The sequence below is a fragment of the Chlorocebus sabaeus genome, chromosome 25 (genome assembly GCF_047675955.1).
Source record: "Chlorocebus sabaeus isolate Y175 chromosome 25, mChlSab1.0.hap1, whole genome shotgun sequence".
NCBI lineage: Eukaryota > Metazoa > Chordata > Mammalia > Primates > Cercopithecidae > Chlorocebus > Chlorocebus sabaeus.
Window position 1 is genome coordinate 53,732,811 of NC_132928.1, and position 18,680 is coordinate 53,751,490.

General features: G+C 34.8%; 1 protein-coding gene across 6 annotated transcripts in view; it reads left to right on the forward strand.

Moving 5' to 3' along the window:
* COP1 (COP1 E3 ubiquitin ligase) overlaps nt 1–18,680 on the forward strand; it is a 259,066-nt gene that overhangs the window by 195,624 nt on the left and 44,762 nt on the right. For all 6 annotated transcript variants that reach the window (XM_007989395.3, XM_007989399.3, XM_007989398.3 and 3 more), the window contains 3 exons: nt 7,766–7,883; nt 8,833–8,957; nt 10,142–10,302. In XM_007989395.3, coding sequence (XP_007987586.1) covers nt 7,766–7,883; nt 8,833–8,957; nt 10,142–10,302 — 404 coding nt within the window. The remainder of the gene's footprint in view (nt 1–7,765; nt 7,884–8,832; nt 8,958–10,141; nt 10,303–18,680) is intronic.

The window sequence follows — 18,680 nt, forward strand, 5'->3', positions numbered from 1 at the left end:
GGGGGCAGAGAAAGAGAGACAAGAGGCGGTGTGTGTTTGGGATGTGGGTAAAGCAAATACGGTAAACATTTACAGTTGGTGAGTCTAGAATAAATTGTGCAAGGTTTTTCATTGTGCTGTTCTTTCAGCTTCTTTGCAGATTGGATATTTTTTTCAAAGCTAAAAGAGGAAAAGAAAAAACAGAAATGGACTATAGCCTAACTCTCATTATTAAGCATACTTTTTCAATTATGGCAATGCTTCAGAAATATAAAGACATACCCTCCTTTATAAAGGAAAGAAAATTATTGGGGACCCCACCCCCAAGTAACCAAAACTTATAACTTAACATCATAATGTTCTTAAAATATATATACAAATGTAAAGCTGTAGACCATCTTCATATGCCCCTGTCTCCTAAGTAACTATAACTCAGAACAAATTCTAATTATTAATAAATGCAATAAAATATATAAAATCAAGAAAATTCAAAATAACAGTATGATAGCATAATAACAACAATAATTGGATTAACTGGTATATAGTTTGCTGAAAATAAGTCACCACTCAGCATACCAAACTGGTTCTGAGTACTCCAATGCAGTTTCTTTTGAAGTTGTCACATCTATAGAAACATCTGTCATTTGATAACTCCTGTAAAAACCTTCGTGCGGTGCGCAGTTTTTAGCTACTGTAATACTTTTGTGCAGTACACAGTGACATAATTTAACCTTTACTTATATGCCTTCATCTTTTACATATTACACCCCTTTTGTATTCACTTGAGAATACGTTAGTATATTATTATACAGTACTATATTATTTTTATAATATCAAATTATTCTCACCTTATGAAATAACTTGAGAAATTACTTATTAAAATGTTTTTGATTGTGAAATATTAGAATATTGTTACTCTTTAATCCAACTGAAAATCTCCATGGAAAAATACGTGTCCATACCCACAGTATTGTTTAAAATAATCAGATGCAGTATCACAGTTGTGTCAGACTCTATTTCCAGTTGGGCAATCAAGGACACAGCCAAAAATTGAAAACAAAGATCTGGACAACAAAACAGCCACAGGTGGGGGTCAAGAAGCTCTGACATGTACCTAGTTGTAGAATGCTATGCACATGTGCCAGGTGTAGTGTGCATATCCAGGAAAAACTGCACAGAGCCCCAGTCTTCACCTCTGGTTGACCATGAGGCTCTGTGTAAGCAGGAAGTGAAGGCTAAGGCAGATTTAAGCTTTGAAAGCATTCCCCAACATACACACAAATCCCCTTGGCAAAGGGTAGAAGACAAGGAAATCTTGTTACTACTAAGTGTTGCTGACCCAGGAACAACTCCTACTCAGCTGGACTTAAAAATAAAAACAAAAATAAACTCGTTAAAGATGTCCAGTGGCTCCACGCAGTAGGAATTATAGGCTGAACAGATTTAGTCCCAGGGAAGTCATTAAACCACAAACAGCAACACAACCAATAGCAGAAAGCTGAGCTAGAAGAAAACCAGGAGGAAGAACTGAGTCCACAATTACCACATAGTATTTTCCAAAATGTCTGCTTTTCAATAAAAAAAGGTATACACAAAGAAGAAAACTTCTTAGTAGAAATTATCCCAGCTATAGGGCTTATTAAACAGAGACTTTAAATTACCTATTACAAATATATTCAAAAAGGTAATTAAACCACAAAGAGTTAAAGGAAAAATATGACAAATACATAGAGAATATTAACAAAAATAAAAACAAATAAAAATTCTGTTGTTGAAAGTATCATAACTAAACATGAAAAGTTCATTAGAGAGGTTCATGAGAAAATTTGACCTGTCAAAAGAAAGAATCAGTAAACTTGGAGATAGGTCAGTTGTGATTATCCATTGTAAAGAATACAAAGAAAAAAGAATGAAAGAAAAAATGAACTTCAGAAACCTAGAGACACCGTCAAGCATGCCAACATTTGTAGATTTCCAAAAGATGAGGAGAGAGAAAGAGATAGAAAATATTTGAAGAAATCATGGCCAGTATTTTCCCAAATTGGGTGGAAAACATCAGTCCACACATCCAAAAAGCTCAGTAAACCACAAACAGGTAAGATGTACACCTCAACTCATCATAGTGAAACTCTTGAAAGGCAGGGAGAGAATCTTGGAAACAGCGATCAAAAAGTCGCTCAGCAAGTACCAGGGATCCTCATTAAAATTAACGTTAACATTTCTGATGATTTCTCATCAGAAATCATGACTGCCAGCAGGCAGTAGGATATGTTTAAAGTATTGAAAAGAAAGGATTGTCAATAAAGAATTTCGTATTCAGCAAAACTGTTCATCAAAAATGAAGGGGAAATTAAGATATTCCCAGATAAATTGAGTGAATTCTTTGTCAGGAGACCTACCCTGTAAGAAATAGTAGAGAGAGTTCTGCAGGCCAAAATAAGGGGATACTAGACTGTAATGTAAGTCCACAAAGTACTAAAGAGAACTGGTTAAGATAATCATATCGGTATATAAAAAAGATAGTTTAGATGAATGTTTTGTAAAGAATATTTATTCTGATTTAACCCTTTACTCATTTGTCCTGAGAATACTTGCTGGCGGCACTTGCAGCTGCAGTTGTTTACCCTGAGATAACTTTGTCACGAAATATCTCACTTTTATTATTATTTTTACATCACTCTAGTATATCAACTTTGGAAACAACAGACATCATTCTATCTATAGCATTCTATCTTTAGTAGTGGTATTTCCATTTATACAAATGAAAATCGAGAAAATTTGACAGAGAATTACTATACTCAATCGCTGAAAATGTCAAATCCTAGAAAACATAACATTCTTAGGCATGATGTTAACATCGTACTCAAATACTTGCTTGCCAGAGGTTCATTTGATGAATCCAATTTTTTTGAAATAGATGATTCTGATGATTCAGACAATTCTGATGTTAGTTCTCTTTAGAAATAACTCCCAAGAACAGTTTTATATTTTATTTTCACACTAAAATTCGGTCAGATTTGCAACAGCCTTGAAGAGAGTGTTTATGTAAAATTAAATGAACTTTGGCAGAAAACTGCACTTTATTTTTTCTAAACTGGAAAAGGATTGAAAGACAATTGACTAAAATAGTAATTCTAAAACTGTTGATGAATATATAACATAGAAAGATGTAGTATGTGTGGCCATAATGTTTCAAAGGATGAGGGGGAAAGGAGCTGGAGCTATATTGCAGCAGAATTTTGACATAGTATTGAAATTAAATTAGTGATCATCTGAACTAGGTTATTTTAGTTTAGCATGCCAATTATAATGCCCAGAAAAACCACTATGAAAAATAACTGCTAAAATTTACTAAAACCTAAAATGATACACTAGAAAATATCTATATAACACAAAGTAAGGTAATAATGGAGGCATAAAAGAGCAAATAACGTAAAAAAAAATAGCAACATTGCAGGTAAAAATGCTACCATATACAGGTTGAGAACCCTTTTTCCAAAATGCTGAGGACCAGAAGTGTTTTGGATTTCATTTTTTTTTTATTTTGGAATATTTACATTGTAGAGTCATACAAGGTATAATGCCATTTCAATCAATGAGAGACTGCATATATGACAGTGGTCCCATAAGATTAAAATGGAGGTGAAAAATTTTATACTTCTAACACTGTCATAACCATTATAACTTCATAGTGCAGACATTACTCACATGTTTGCAGTAATACTAGTGTAAATAATTCTATGCTACCAGTTAAATAAAAGTATAGCACACCTACAGTGAACTCACTTTTGACAAAGTTGCCAAGAACATACACTGGAGAAAAGACAGTCTTTTCAATAAATGCCAAAAGGAAAACAGAATATCCATTTGCAGAAGAATGGAAGTAGACCTTTGTCTGTCACCATATGTGAAAATCAAATCAAAATAGATTAAAGATTTAAATCTAAGACTTCAAACTACAAAACGACTACAAGAAAACACTGGGGGAAATCTCTAGTACTTTGGTCTGAGCAAAAATTTCTTGAGTAATACCCTACAAGCAGCCAAAGCAAAAATGGACAAATGGGATCATATGAAGTTAAGAAACTTCTCTGCACAGCAAAGGAAACAGTCAACAAAGTGTGGAGACGACCCACAGAATGGGAGAAAATATTTGCAAACTACTCATCTGACAAGTAATTAATCACCAGAATATATAAAGAGCTCAGACAATTCTGTAGGAAAAAAATTCTAATAATCCATTTAAAAATGGTTAAAAGATTTGAATAGACATTTCTCAAAAGAAGACGTGTAAATAGCAAACTGGTATATGTAAAAGTGTTCAACATCATTGATCATCAGAAATGCAAATCACAGCTACAATGAGATATTATCTCACCCCAGTTAAAATGACTTTTATCTAAAAGTTAGGCAGTAAACCAGTGCCGGTGAGGATGTGGAGAAAGAGAACCCTTGTACAGTGTTGGTGGGAATGTAAATTGGTACAACCACTCTGAAGAATGGTTTGGAGGTTCCTAAAAAATTAAAACTAGAGCTACCATATTACCCACCAATCCCACTGCTGGGTATATACCCAAAAGAAAGGAACTTATGAGTGAAAGAGCTATCTGCATTCCCATGTTTTTTGCAGCACTGTTGACAGTAGCCAAGATTTGGAAGCAAACTATGTATCCATCAACAGATGAATGAATAAGGGAAATGTGGTACATATACACAATGGAGTACCATTCAACTATTTAAAAAAAAAAAAAAAAGGAGATTCTGTCATTTGCAACAATATGGATGGAACTGGAGATCATTATGTAAAGGGAAATAAGCCTGGCATAGAAAGACAAACATCACCGGTTCTAACTTATTTCTGGGCTCTAAAAATGAAAACAATTGAACTCATGGACATAGAGAGTAGAAGGATGGTTACCAGAGTCTGGGAAGGGTAGTTGGACTGTTGGGGGAGGTGGAGGTGGTTAATGGCTACAAAAAATACAGAGTGAGTAAGACCTACTATTTGATAGCATAACGAGGCAACCGTAGTCAATAATAATTTAATTGTCCATTTTAAAATAACTAAAAGTGTATAATTATATTGTAACACAAAGGATAAATGCTTGAGGTAGATACCCCATTCTCCCATGACGTGATTATTAAGCATTGCATGTCTGTATCAAAACATCTCATGTTCCACTTAAGTGTATATACCAACCATATACTCACAAAAATTAAAAATAAAACATGTTCAAGAAGTCTAGCACATACAATTACATATACTACATAATACTTGATAAAGATAAACAACTATATACTTGTTTGTTATTTACTTTTTACCATTATTATAGAGTGTATTTCTTACACTTGTTTTTTTAAGTTACTGTATAATAACCTCAGACCCTTCAGGAGACATTCCAGAAAAAGGCATTGTTATCAGAGAAGATGACAACTCTATGCATATCATTACCCTTGAATACTTTTCAGTGGAACAAAATGTGGAGGTGAAAACAGTGATAATGGTTATCCTGATCCTGTGTAGACCTAGGCTAATTTTCTGTTTCTTAGTTTTTAACAAGGTTAAAAAGCTTTTTCTATTTTAATTTTTTAACTAATAAGGATATATAAAAAGGAAATACTTTTGTACAGCTGTACAATGTGTGTGTGTTTTAAGCTAAGTGTTATTACAAGAGTCAAAAATCTTAAAAAATTAAGTTTATAAAGTTAAAAAATTACAGTAAGGTAAGGTTAATTTTTCACTGATGGAAGAACACTTTTTTTTACAGTAAATTTAGTGTAGCCTAGATATACTGTTAACGTTTTAGGCCTTCATGTTCATTTACCACTAACTCACCCAAAACAATTTTCAGTCCTGCAAACTCCATTCAGCGTAAATCCCCTGTATAGATGTATACCATTTTTTACCTTGTATATTGTATTTTTACTGTAGCTTTTCTATATTTAGACACATAAATATTTACCATTGTTATAGTTGCCTACAGCAGTCAGTACAGTAACGTGATGCATAGGTGTATAGCCTAGGAGCGCAATAGGCTATACCATATAACCTAAGTGTGTAGTAGTGTGTACCATCTAGGTTTGTGTAAGTACACTGTATGCTTACACAATGACAAAATTGCTGAACGATACGTTTCTCAGAGTGTATCTCCATTGTTAAGTATGCATTATTGTACTTGCTGTTCAGCATCTCAAATCCAAAATCCGAAATGCTCCAATGAAGCATTTGGAACTTTGATTGTCATGTTGGCGCTCCAAAAGCAAGGATTTGGGATTTTTGGATTTCAGATGTGCAACCTATTAATATATTGAATGTAAGTGTGTTGAACACTGTAACATTCAGGGATTGGCAGAATGGGTTTACAAAAAAATTAGAATCCAACTTTATGCTGTCTACAAGAGATAGACTTTAGATTCACAGACACAGATAGGTTAAAGTAACAGGATGAAAAAAGATACACCATGTAAGTAGTAATCAACAAAAATGGTAGAATGGCAGTATTTAGGTCAAACAGAAAATACTTAAGAGTAGAAACCGGTACTAGAAACAAAGACATTTTATAATGGTAAAAGGATGAATAATAGTGAAAAGATACATCAATTATCAACATACCTAAAAACAAACTTTTTGTAGATACATGAAAAGAAAATCTACAGTATTTAAGGGAAAAGTAGATAATTTGACTGAAGTTGTTGAAAAATACTCCACTTTCAATATTTCATAGAAAAACTGGACAGAAAATCAGCAAAGTTATAGAAGTCTTGAATAACATTGTCAACTTGACATAACAAACATCCAAAGATCACTTCACCCAACAGTAGAAGAACACACATTCTTCTCAAGCAAGCTTTAAACAGTCTCCAGGTGAGACCATATTTAAGACTTAAAAAAAGTCAATAAATTTAAAATGATTGAAGACATACAAAACAGTTTTCTGTCAATAAAATGATTGAAGACGTACAAAACAGTTTTCTGACCAAAATGGAATTAAATTAAAAATCAACAATAGTTGCTTTGAGACATCTGCAAGTATTTGGAAATTACATGACACATTACTAAATATCCCATTAGTCAAAGAAGACATAACAAAGGAAATATAAAAGGATTTTAAACTGAATGAAAACGGAAACACATCGTATCACAATTTGTGGTGTCAGCCAAAGCAATGTTTGTAGAGAATTGTGTATCCTTAAGTGTCTGTCTTTAAGAAGAGTAACAAAGCTAACTGAAGACAAGCAGAAGGAAGGAAATAATAAAGATTATCATAGAAATCAGTGATAGAGACAGACAGAAATAGAGATTGCCTATGATGGTGGATGCCAAATGAGTGATCTTATTGGAGTGCAGAAATATTATAAAACTGATTTATGGTAATGGTTGAACTGCTGGTTAAATGTAGTAAAGATCATTGAATTGCATGCAATACTTTGAGCGTGTGTATTGTATACAAAATATGTCTAAATAATTTTTTAAAGCAAATGTGGGAAATAAGATTATATAGCATTATGTTTATCCAGATGTCCCATAATGTTTTTATTAACACTTTTTAATGACGCCACTAAAACATAGATTGATTTTTAAGTTTCCAATTATTTTGACCTCTTAATACTCTCTTTCTAGAGCCAGTCTTATTTTTGAAAAGAATTCCTTTTCCTTTGTTTTCTGGCTGTTAGAGATTAGACAGTCTATGTGAAACTTTTAATGAAAAAAACAAAAACCAGTTAAAATTAACTTTGCTTTCCATTTCTGCGTTTACTACATTTATCTAATTTTGTTTGGTTTTAGATCACTGTGTCCACTACTATGATCTTCGTAACACTAAACAGCCAATCATGGTATTCAAAGGACACCGTAAAGCAGTCTCTTACGCAAAGTTTGTGAGTGGTGAGGAAATTGTCTCTGCGTGAGTATTACTCCCCTCAGAGGTTAAGGTTAATACAGAGCTCTGTACTTAAACACCTACCAGTTTGTAATGTCACTGAAGATGTATGTAAACTATAATATTGGAGTATATGTGCTCTTTCTTAAGTAGTATTTTTTTTATCTTGTCCAATTAAAATAGTGTGGATTCTGGTCTGTATTGTGCTCTTCTATATGTAAATTGTGGATACAATCCTGAAGATACTAGTTTTTTATATACGCTCCCCCCTTAACTCATCCTCCTATGTTTAATTGCATTTGAACTTCAGATTGGATTTTAGCTATTGCTTCTTAAGAAGAGATAAACAACATAGTCGATGCAATATAATGAGAAGTATTTTATTTATTAAAGTCAACTAATGTGTTGTTGTATCTAGTTGCAGTATGGTGGTAGAATTATTTTTGGTTTTAAATATTACTTGGTTGGCTTTTACACTGACATGTTCATTTCTTTGTGATTTCTTGGTGATTTTAAATATGTTGAAAAGAAAACTTTTTTTTTTTTTTTTGGCACAGAGTCTCGCTCTGTCACCCAGGTTGGAGTGCAGTGGCGTGATCTCAGCTCACTGCAGCCTCTGCCTCCCAGGTTCAGGTGATTCTCCTGCCTCAGCCTCCCAAGTAGCTGGGACTACAAGCATGTGCTACCACTCCCAGCTGATTTTTGTATTTTGAGTAGAAACTGAGTTTTGCCGTGTTGGCCAGGCTGGTCTTGAACTCCTGACCTCAAGTGGTCTACCTGCCTCGGCCTACCAAAGTGCTGGGAATACAAGCGTGAGCCACCACGCCTGGCTGACAGATGAACATTCTAACTCAGTCTGGCTCCAGAGGCTGCAGTTTTCTTAACCAGCAAACTGCATTGCCTCTAATTAGTAGTGATGAGTTTCGTGTCAAGAAATTTTAAATATGTTCTTACTCTTTGTACTTTTCCTCAGCTCTACAGACAGTCAGCTAAAACTGTGGAATGTAGGAAAACCATACTGCCTACGTTCTTTCAAGGGTCATATCAATGAAAAAAACTTTGTAGGCCTGGCTTCCAATGGAGATTATATAGCTTGTGGTAAGTGAAACCATCGTTTCCAGGAACTTTTTAACAGGTATTTGTTATTGAAATTGAACTCAATGGAAATAGACTAAATATTAAGTCAGGAAATGGTGTGTGCACTCAGAAGATAGTATAATAGACATGATGCCCCAGCATTATTGATTTTCCTTGTGTTGTACTAGAAGAGCATTAGTCCTTCCCTTTTTTATTGTGTACAAACCCTGAACACCTCAAATACCTGAACACCTGATTTTTAACTGTTTTGTAGTTGTTCTCCATTATAACATAATTCTTTAGATACTGTGTAGGAGACAGAAAAGGTTAAGTTCTGTTAGTAATTTTTCCAATTTTGGAGACATTGTGTGTCTTCTTAAGCTTGATATTCATTTTCCCTTATCTGCTGTTCTCTCCATGAAGTAATCTATTTGCATAGTATTAATCTGTTATTCTAGGACTTTTATTGTTGATAATTTATACAAATTTAAATAAGAAATAGAAAAATCAAATTTGATATTATTCAAATGCTTTGATATATCTAATGCCTGAATATATGAGCTTTGGTCATACTTTTAAATGACTTGGCCTTTATTCAGCAAAGTTGACTTTCCCCACATATGTATGAGACTGCCAAAGCAAATATCTGGAACATTTATCCTATCTTAATAGATGGCTCAAAAATACCGTTCATAGACCATTAATCAAATAATTCCTATACTGAGAAATGGAAATAAATTGTGTAGGCTATTAAAATCTGCCTATGTAAGTGTTGCCAGTTTCTTTTACCTCTCTAAGTGGAAATCTTTCTAAATGTAATTTCAGATTCTTGCTATAATAACATTTCTGGTTCTACTATAGACTATTAGCTTGGTGCAGAAGTTAAAAGTAATGACAAAACCCACAATTACTTTTGCACCAACCTATATAAATGATTTTTATAGGGTAATTTTAGCCTCAGAATTATCAATATTGTCATATCATTTAACATTGATTGTTTCTTTAGATTAGTAAAGTATAGCTTTTGTCCAAGAATCCTTTTCTTACATGATTTCTAATTAGTCCTGTAATCTAGCCTTTCAAATTTGACCATAAAAGATCTTTGAGTTAAAACTTTGGGTGATAATTACTATTAGAATGTGATGTCCTAATTCCGAGTTTTCCTATTCTAAAATATTATTATTATTATTATTATTTGTTTTCAGGAAGTGAGAATAACTCTCTCTACCTGTACTATAAAGGACTTTCTAAGACTTTGCTAACTTTTAAGTTTGATACAGTCAAAAGTGTTCTGGACAAAGACCGAAAAGAAGATGATACAAATGAATTTGTTAGTGCTGTGTGCTGGAGGGCACTACCAGATGGGGTAAGTTTTCATATCAGTTTTTTCACCTTGGGATCTCATGTTATTTATTATGTATACACAGGGTTTGATTAAATTTTAAAATATAAATTGGTGTGTGGTATGTACTATTTTTAAAACTTTGTAATGTGTCACCAAAGACAATAGGCATTTTAGGTAGTGACTGAAATGCACAGTAATGGAGCAATGTCATGGTGTCATCATATCCCTCTGTGACCCATAGCATCTAGTGCATATCTCAGTTATAACCATTAAAATATTGTCTCTTCATCTCTTCTGTAAGACTGGAAAATCCTCCAAATACACATTCCGTCTCATCTTCTTTATTGATTATGTGCAGTATATGCTTGATAAACATTAAGCTGAGCTGGTATTTTAATATGGAGAAAAAGAATTGATGCAGGTAAAGGAGAGTGGCCTATATGGTGCTCTAATTAAATACTGTTTCAAAGTAGAATTGCTTTCTGCAAAATACATTTATATATGAATATTTAAGCATATTTAGTATATTGATGAGAAAGTTATGCTACTAGGTTGTATGAAGAGAAGTTGCCTCAGACTTTTCGCTTATGTTTTAAAGTATAAGGTTTTTCATAAGTTATATAAAAAAATAATTCTTGTTACTATCTTGATTTATATAAACATGAGTTGTTAGTATTGTATTTTTAAAATAGCTTTTTAGGTGCTTAGTTAGGTTTATTTTTGACAAAATAAAATTCTGACAAAATTCTGACTTGATATGTAATTTAAAAATCCAAGTTTCAGGTATAGTTTCACTTTAATTAGATATATTCTATTGCTGTCTTAAAGTTTGCTAATTGACAGACTAGGTAATTTGGACCAACCCTTCCTCCAAGTAAAATTAGAAAAGTGGGACCAGCTATATGTATTTTTAAAACAAGAACCTATTTGAAAGCATTGGAAAGCAAACAAGACAAGACACAATTACTGAATTTGGATTGTGACCCTGGCTTTTGAATCTGCTTTTCCCCTGTGAGCATTTGTCAGTTTTGGTGGGGTGGGTAAAAGCACTTATACTAGCTTCACAGGGTTGCAGGGACTGGAGCTCAGTGCCTGACATTGTGTGACTACTTTTTTTTAAGTCCCCACAGGGGTATATTATAGGAGAAACCAGAAGATAAGCCTTCATAGAGATTGCATCTGAACTTTGTATCAGTCTCTGAAATTGAATCGAGGTGACCCTTCATTGCTAATACAGGATGCAAACTTAAATCCTCTCTGAAAAAAGATGAGATCATCTAAGTGCTTTATTTTTTTTCAGTTCTGTAACTACAATAACTAGGGCACAATAAAAAATAAACAGACATAGTAAAAGATAAGACAGCATGAATTAAACCAGCCTAAGCAACAGACTGTAGAAACAGTCACAGCAGCTCTAAATATTGGAGTTATCAGACAGCTTGAAAGTAGCTATGCTTACAAGATGAAAGACAAGATTGAAAATTTTAACTGAGAACTGGAAACTATTTTTAGAATGAAAATATCATTCTGCTCCTGGCCCCTTCCAAATTTCATGTCCTCACATTTCAAACCTAATCATGCCTTCCTGACAGTCTCCCAAGGTCTTAACTCATTTCAGCATTAACTCAGAAGTCCAAAGTCCAACATCTCATCTGAGACCAGCCAAGTCCCTTCTGCCTATGAGCCTGTAAAATCATCAGCAAATTAGTTAATTCCTAGATAGAAAGAGAATACAGGCATTGGGTAAATACAGCCATTCCAAATGGGAGAAATTGGCCAAAACAAAGCTACAGGCCCTATGCAAGTTCAGAATCCAATGGGGCAGTCAAATCTTCAAGTTCCAAAATGATCTCCTTTGACTCCATCTCTCACACCCATGTCACACTGATGCAAGAGGTGGGTTCCCATAGTCTTGGACAGCTCCACCACGGTGGCTTTGCAGGATACAGCTTCCCTCCTGGCTGCTTTCACGGGCTGGCATTGTCTGTGGCTTTTCCAGGTGAACAGTGCAAGCTTTCAGTGGATCTACCATTTTGGGATCTGGTGGATGGTAGCCCTCCAGTAGTGTGTGAGGGCTCCCACCCCGCATTTCCCTTCTGTACTGCCATAGCAGAGGTTCTCCATGAGGGCCAACCCCTGCAGCAAACTTCTGCCTGGTCAGCCAGGCATTTCTATACATCCTCTGAAATCTAGGCAGAGGTTTCCAAACCTCAATTCTTGATTTCTGTGCACACGCAGGCACAACACCACATGGAAGCTGCCAAGGCTTGGGGCTCGCACCCTCTGAAACCATGGCCCTGGTTCTATGTTGGCCCCTTTTAGTCATGGCTGGAGCAGCTGGGACACAGGACACCAAGTCCCTAATCTGCACACAGCATACGAACACTGGACCTGGCCCAGGAAACCACTTTTTCCTCCTAGGTCTCTGGGCCTGTGATGGGAGGGGCTGCTCTGAAGACCTCTGACATATCCTGGAGACATTTTCCCCATGGTCTTGGGGATTAACATTCGGCTCCTTGTTACTTATGCAAATTTCTGCAGCCAGCTTGAATATCTCCCCAGAAAATGGGATTTTCTTTTCTGTTGCATTGTCAGGCTGCAGATTTTTCAAACTTTGATGCTCCATTTCCCTTATTAAACTGAATGCCTTTAACAGCATCCAAATCACTTCTTGTATGCTTTGCTGCTTAGAAATTTCTACCAGGTACCCTAAATGATCTCTCTCAAGGACAGAGTTCCACATATCTCTGGGGCAGGGGCAAAATGCCACCAGTCTCTTTACTAAAACATAACAAGAGTCCTTTTTGCTCCATTTCCCAGCAAGTTCCTCATCTCCATCTGAGACCACCTCAGCCTGGATTTCACGTCCATATCAGTATCAGCATTTTGGTCAAAGCCATTGAACAAGTCTCTAGGGAGTTCCAAATTTTCCCACATTTTCCGGTCTTCTGAGGCCTCTAAACTGTTCCAACCTATGCCTGTTAACCAGTTCCAAAGTCACTTCCACATTTTGGGGTATCTTTTCAGCAGCACCCCACTTCTGGTACCAATTTTCTGTATTAGTCCATTTTCACACTGCTGATAAAGATATAGTCAAGACTGGGTAATTTACAAAAGAAAGAAGTTTATTGAACTCACAGTTCCACGTGGCTTGGGAGGCTTTACAATCATGGTGGAAGGTGAAAAGCACGTCTCACATGACAGCAGAAAAGAGAAGAAAGTTTTTGCAGGGAATCTCCCCTTTTTAAAACCATCAGATCTCGTGAGACTTATTTACTATCACAAGAACAGTTTGGGAAAGACCTGCCCCTGTAATTCATTTACCTCCCACCGGGTCCCTTCCACAACATATGGGAATTCAAGTTGAGATTTGGGTGGGGACACAACCAAACCATATCAGAGGAGTCGTTTTCATTCCTTTAAGCCATCAGTTTTTCTTTTTGACAGATAATAATTGTAAGTATTTATGTGGTACAGTGTGGTGTTTTCATACACATGTACATTATGGAATGATTAAGTCAAACTAATGAGAATATCTGTCCTCTCACTTGCTTTTTTTTTGTGGTGGGAACATTTAAAATCTTACTCTTTTAACAATATTGAAATATCCACTACATTTTTGTTAGCTACAGTCACTCTGCTATGCAATATATCTCAAAAATTTACTCTTTTTTTCTAATTAGCTGAAACTTTGTAGCCTTGGACCAACATCTTGGCATCCTCCCACTCCCATCCCCCACCTCTGGTAACTACCATTCTATTCTCCATTTCTCTGAGTTCAATTTTTTAAGATTCCACATATAAATGAGATCATGCAGTGTTTCTTTCTGTATGTGATTTATTTTACTTAGCATAATGTCCTCCAGGTTCATGTAAAGCTGAATAGTATTCTATTATATACATTTTAACCTTGAACAACATGGAGACAAGGGGCACTGACCCTCCACTCAGTTGAAAATTTGGGTATAATTTGATTCCCTGACTCAAAAGCTTAACTACTCATAGCCTACTGTTGACTGAAAATCTTACCAATAACATAAACAACCCACATAAGCTAGAGAAAATAAAATATTATTAAAATCATAAGAGAAAATATAGTTACTGTTCATTAAATGAAGTGAATCTTAAAAGTCTCCATCATCATCTTCACATTGAGTAGCTGAGAAGGAGGAGAAAGAGATGGGGTTGGTCTTTCTCTGGAGTGGCAGAAGAGAAAGAAAATCTGCATATAAGTGGTTCCTCATAGTTCAAGCCTGTGTTTTTTCCAGGATCAGCTGTATACCATGTTTTCTGATGCATTTATTTGTTGATGGACACTTAGGTTGATTTCGTATCTTTGCTATTGTGAATAATGCAATGAATAATAGAGTGCACATGTTTTTTTCAGTATCCTAATTTTAACTCTTTTGAAATTGAAGGGGGATTCAATGCCCAGAAGTGTGATTGCTAGGTCATATTGCCATTCTGTGTTTAGCATTTGAGGACCTCCATATTATTTTCCAGAAAAGCTGTACTGATTTACATTCCTACCAACAATGTTACAAGAGTTCCCTTTTTTCCAAATTCTTGCCAACGCTTTGTTATCTTTCATCTTTTTTTAACACACCCCATTTCACAGGTGTCATTTGTCTTTTTGATGGTAGAAATTCTACCTGGTATGAGGTGATATTTCATTGTGGTTTTAATTTAAACTTCCCTGATGATTAATGATATTGAGCATTTTTTCATATACCTGTTTGTTATTTGTATATCTGTTTTTGAGAAATGTTTATTCAGATTATTTGCTCACTTTTTAAGTGGGTTGTTTTCTTGCCATTTAGGTGTTGGAGTTCCTTATACATTTTGGTTAACCCCCTAACTGGTAGATAGTTTGCAGATATTTTCTCCCAATCCGTATGTTGTCTTTTCACTCTCTTTCTTTGTTGTGAGGAAGCTTTATATTGATAGTTTGATGCAGTCATGCTTGTCTATTTTTGCTTTTGCAGTTGTAGCCAAAAAATTTTTCAGACCATTATGGAGCTTTTACCTTATGTTTTCTAGTAGTTTTACAGTTTTCAGTCTTATGTTTAAGCCTCTACTCATTTTGAGTTGATTGTTGTATATGGTGTGAGATACTCAGCTTCATTCTTCTGCATATGGCTATCCATTTTTCCCAACACCATTTATTGAAGAGACTGTCTTTTCCCCCAGAGAGATTCTTTTTTCTTCCTCCCTGGCCTCCCCAGAGGGATTCTTGAAAGAAGGCAGAGAGAAAATATTGTCAGACTGACAGCTAACTTCTCAATGAAATAGTGGAAGCCAACAGACAGTGAAACCAGATAGTGTGGGAAGGAAAACATTTGCAAACCTAGAATTCTACGTCCAGTGAAAATCTCTAGACAGTGGTAAAAATAAAGACATTTTAAAATAAATAAACCTGAAAAATTTTCAATCAGCAAACCTAAACTAAAGAAAACCTTAAAGGATATGCTTACACAGAAAGAAAAAGATTCCAGATGAAAGTCTTATCTTTTTTATTAACATTGATTTATCTAGAGACTGGAGTTAGGTAAAGGAACTTATATATGTTCTATATCTGTGAATCTATGACATGACTCTTATCTGAAACTATTGGAATGGAATATGAAGTGTTTTAAGTATACAAATGAATATATTTGTTCCTATGTGATGATGCTTGTGTAAGGGGACGCAATATTTTTGTTGGGGGTAGACCCTGAGTCAATGGTAACTTCCGCTGAGGCTGCAGATACCCTATTGTTTTGTCAGCTCTGAACCATATCATACATGCTTACCTACTCACCAATCCTAAGTGGATAGCTAATAGTAAAAGTCAGTACTTGTAAAGTACTTATTACTCCTTTAGCTCTTCAGAAGTGACCCCAAAAAGTACACTGTATACTCAGGAAAAAAAGCAGTGGTCATTAGGGTGGACATTTTCTGTTGTGGCTTGAGACACCAGGAATCATATTAAAAGTTTCTGTAGCTCTGGGGTTGGGGGAGGCGGGGATCAGGATAACAGATTTCCTAATTTCCCTCTCTGAAACCAAGTGCAGCAAAACTTGGCTTGGGAACCCATCGACTATGCTATAATACTTTCTATGGAGATTTATAACTATGCACCTTTGTTTTCAGTTATATCATTAAATTTTATTCTCTCTATTCTTATTTCTAACAAAACTTTTTTGTTATATGATGAAATACTGTTCTGAAGCATTGAACTAAAACTTTGTGTTCTTAAGCACATATTTTGCTTACCTAAATTTCTCCTGATTCTTGGCCTTTAAAAATACTTGCTGAATGAATTAATATACTGTCTTGTACTGTATTTGCATTCATGTAACTGCAAACTCCTCAAAAAAAGACATCATAGTAATTTGAATAAGAGCAGAGCCAGGCTACCTAGGTTGAAATCTCTCAGATTCTCCACTTATCAGCTGTGTGACCTTGCTGAAGTTCCTTAACCACACTGTGCTTCAGTGTCCTCATCTCTAAAGTGCTAATATTAATAGCCACTTATCTTCTAGGGTTGTTATAATGCTAAAATGTGGTAATGCATGTAAAACGTTTGAAACAGTTCCTGATACACAGCAAGAGCGATACATGTGTGCTCTTAGTATTATATTTTTAATTACCCCTAGCATTACACAGCATGTTTGTACATAATGCATAATTAATATGTAATTTTTGTAATGAATGATAGAACCCTTCAAGCTTGGCCTTTATCTTTTTTGTTGCGTAATTAAATGGTAATTAATTGGAACCAAAGAAATGCTGTAGTGGAGTTGGGAGATACTTCTAATATCTAATAGGCTCACTTGAAACTAAATGGTAATAATTAATTACCATTTAAGAAAAGCAGTTTTGCTGACATGAACCATTCGTATATACATATATAATTACTTCAAAATTACCATTTTGCCCCTTGGGATATAATTTCCAACTCATTTTGCCTATTTTCAAAAGCAACAAAAATTTTTAAATGTGTGCAACTACAAGGAAGTAGGCGTTTATTATTGGCTTAATATTTTTATTAGATTTATATTATGTTCTCCCTTCCCTTCTCCATCACATTATGACATTTCACAACTCAGTCTTTTTTTTTTTTGAAGACATATCTACTTTCCAAATTTATGTAAGTTTTATCTAAGACAGGAATCCTTTCCTTCTTAGTAACATTTTTTTGGGGGTTTGTAAAACGTCAGATTTCAGTAAACTAGAAAAGTAAAGCACATTTGAGAAGCCGTGCAATACTGTATTCCAGTCTGCTTTCATTAAAGTGCAAAAGGTGTCCATAATAAAATTTATTTATACCAATGGTTCTCAAAACTGATAATCAGAAAACCCTTGGGCTCTTTCAAAAACAATTAACAAAGCAATTCTATTTTTAGACCCATGAATACATATTTTGGGGGAGAAAGAAGGAGGGTATAGATCTGTATTTTGAAAAGTTCACTGGGTCTCCTTGGGAAAGTATATGAACAATCATGTTTGGGAACAAATGAATCATGTTACCACTGGGAAAAAGTTTGTTATACATCCTAACCAAGAAACCTAAATGGTTCTTAAGCGTCTGCTAGCAGAAACAATTATAATTATGAATACCTAATGTCTGTTAGATTTTGCTAATCCCTCACCTGCCTCAGGAGGAAACAAATCCAAAAAAGTAAGATATGTTCTTTTTTATTTGTATTAATTAAAAAATGCTGCTCCTAAAAAATACTAACTTACCACACTTGTAAAGATATTTCTTATCTTAAATTCTTCAGTGAGTGGCGAGAAGACAACATAGAAACTTCTTCTCTTTCTTTCTTCCTTCCTTCAACTATGTTTCTCTTCTTCCTTTTATCTTTCCTTTCTTTTATTGTTTCCTCTGACTGGATTGTTTATAACCCTTTAGAAAATTTTCGTGACTGGAAGAGGGCCAATCTGAATGAACTTTTGTCTATCTTGGGAGTAGAAGGGAAGAAGATTCTGAGCATGGACCCTGACTTCCAGGAAAACTCCTATCTTCTCCTTAGTGCCCCACTCTTCCCTCAGTATACAGAATAGAGTGGAGTGGGGAAGTAGAAAAGGAAGGAAATAAGGTGGTAGAAAACTGAGGCAACCCTAGTAATTTATTTCTCTAAGTAAATTATATGAAGTATACATTTTCTTTAACCTTAGTATCCACTACTGTGTGGACAGCCTCTGGGAAAACATCTGTTGCATTAGATACTTTTATGGTGAACATTATAATAAAATCAACAAAATATGATTTATAGGGTCTGCTAGTTGACATTTTAAATTCTTAATTAGTATCATTTTTATATTTCTGTAATAGAGTTTGACCTATATTAGAATGATTCTTAACTTTTCTTCCTCATTTAATCTTTTTTTAAAAAGAGTGTTCTGTGTATGCC